Source organism: Meles meles, chromosome 6 (genome assembly GCF_922984935.1).
Source record: "Meles meles chromosome 6, mMelMel3.1 paternal haplotype, whole genome shotgun sequence".
Lineage (NCBI taxonomy): Eukaryota > Metazoa > Chordata > Mammalia > Carnivora > Mustelidae > Meles > Meles meles.
Genome location: NC_060071.1, coordinates 56742224 through 56744023, shown reverse-complemented (window position 1 = coordinate 56744023; position 1800 = coordinate 56742224). Strand labels below are relative to the sequence as shown.

The 1800-nt window shown below is 38.4% G+C and overlaps 1 protein-coding gene across 1 annotated transcript; it reads left to right on the top strand.

The window, feature by feature from the left end:
* Positions 1-486: 486 nt before the first annotated feature.
* LOC123944379 (olfactory receptor 4F3/4F16/4F29) lies at positions 487-1425 on the top strand. The gene has a single exon (XM_046009454.1). It carries the CDS (start codon positions 487-489, stop codon positions 1423-1425), a length of 939 nt encoding a protein of 312 aa, XP_045865410.1.
* The last annotated feature ends 375 nt before the right edge of the window (positions 1426-1800 follow it).

The window sequence follows — 1800 nt, the reverse complement described above, 5'->3', positions numbered from 1 at the left end:
CTTAACCAACTGAGCCACGCAGGCACCCTTCTTATTCCTACTTTTACTGGAAAATTGTGAGAGCAAACTGGGGAGAGAAGTGGATTATGAGAATATACATAAAAGCAAGATGGAATATGTTAGAAATGAGGAATAGTCAACATCAGAAGTGATTCACACAGTTAATCTATGTCATGGATACTCATGTATCCATGTCCATGCCTAATCTGTTAATTTGAGAACAGAACATTGCAGTCAAGAGTTTTGGTTTAAATTTGTCATAAGTTTGGTCTAAATTATGTCATAGCTCATGTGTGATGATAGTGTATTGATTTTTGTTTTTTGTTTTTATATGTGTGAGGAAGTAGATAATTATATACTTTTCATTTACAATAAGGATATTGAAACATTGGTGGTTCTATGACCTATTATCATCTCCATAATCATATTTTCTTCCTCATTTTCTTAATTCTCATTATTTCAGCAGCAGCCGAGTTGGCTGGATTCATGGATGGAGGGAATCACTCGGTTGTGTCTGAGTTTGTGTTCCTGGGACTGACTCATTCATGGGAGATCCAGCTTCTTCTCCTAGTGTTCTCCTCTGTGCTCTATGTGGCAAGCATGACTGGAAACATCCTCATTGTGTTTTCTGTGACCATCGATCCTCACTTACATTCCCCCATGTACTTCCTACTGGCCAGTCTCTCTTTCATTGACTTGGGGGCCTGCTCTGCCACCTCACCCAAGATGATTTATGATCTTTTCAGAAAGCGCAAAGTTATCTCCTTTGGAGGCTGCATTGCCCAGATCTTCTTCATCCACGTCATTGGTGGCGTGGAGATGGTGCTTCTCATTGCCATGGCCTTTGACAGATATGTTGCCATTTGTAAGCCTCTCCACTACCTGACTATCATGAGTCCACGGATGTGCATTTTGTTTCTGGCTGCTGCTTGGGCCCTTGGCATAATACACTCACTGTTCCAACTAGCATTTATTGTTAATTTACCCTTCTGTGGTCCTAATGTATTGGATAGCTTTTACTGTGACCTTCCTCGTCTCCTCAGACTGGCTTGTACAGATACCTACAGATTGCAGTTCATGGTCACTATCAACAGTGGATTTATCTGTGTTGGTTCTTTCTCTATACTCCTCATCTCCTACATCTTCATCCTGTTTACTGTTTGGAAACATTCCTCAGGCGGTTCGTCCAAAGCTCTTTCCACGCTGTCAGCTCACATCACTGTGGTCCTTTTGTTCTTTGGTCCAACCATGTTTGTCTATACATGGCCACATCCCAATTCGCAGATAGACAAATTTCTTGCCATTTTTGATGCTGTTCTCACTCCTTTTCTGAATCCAGTCATCTATACATTCAGGAATAAGGACATGAAGGCAGCAATGAAGAGAGTATGCAGACAGCTAGTGATTTACAGGAAGATCTCATAGGTAATATAAGGCCTTCTCACTAATCATGGTGTAGCCTTTTGTTTCTGTCTTTGGTATTTTGGATTCAGAAGACTTGAGACATCCAATATTGATGAGTATTGTTACAGCTGTAACATAATTATTACTTGATGAATTCTTTATGAATGAATTCCTTATGAAAAGTGAGCCAGGAGAAGAATGTATCTTTCTATATATATAAATCCCATTTAATTTCTTTCAGCCATGTTATATAGATTATGGTGAACAGGTCTTACATATCTTTCTTGAGATTTATTCCTATTTTAATTTATGGTGCTATTTTAAATGGTCTTTTTGTTTAATTTATAATTGCTTATTGCTAATATGTAGAAATATAATAGATATTTTGTTTATTGG

Coding starts and splice junctions, on each gene's coding strand:
- LOC123944379 (XM_046009454.1), top strand. CDS start 487: ATGGATGGAGGGAATCACTCGGTTGTGTCTGAGTTTGTGTTCCTGGGA.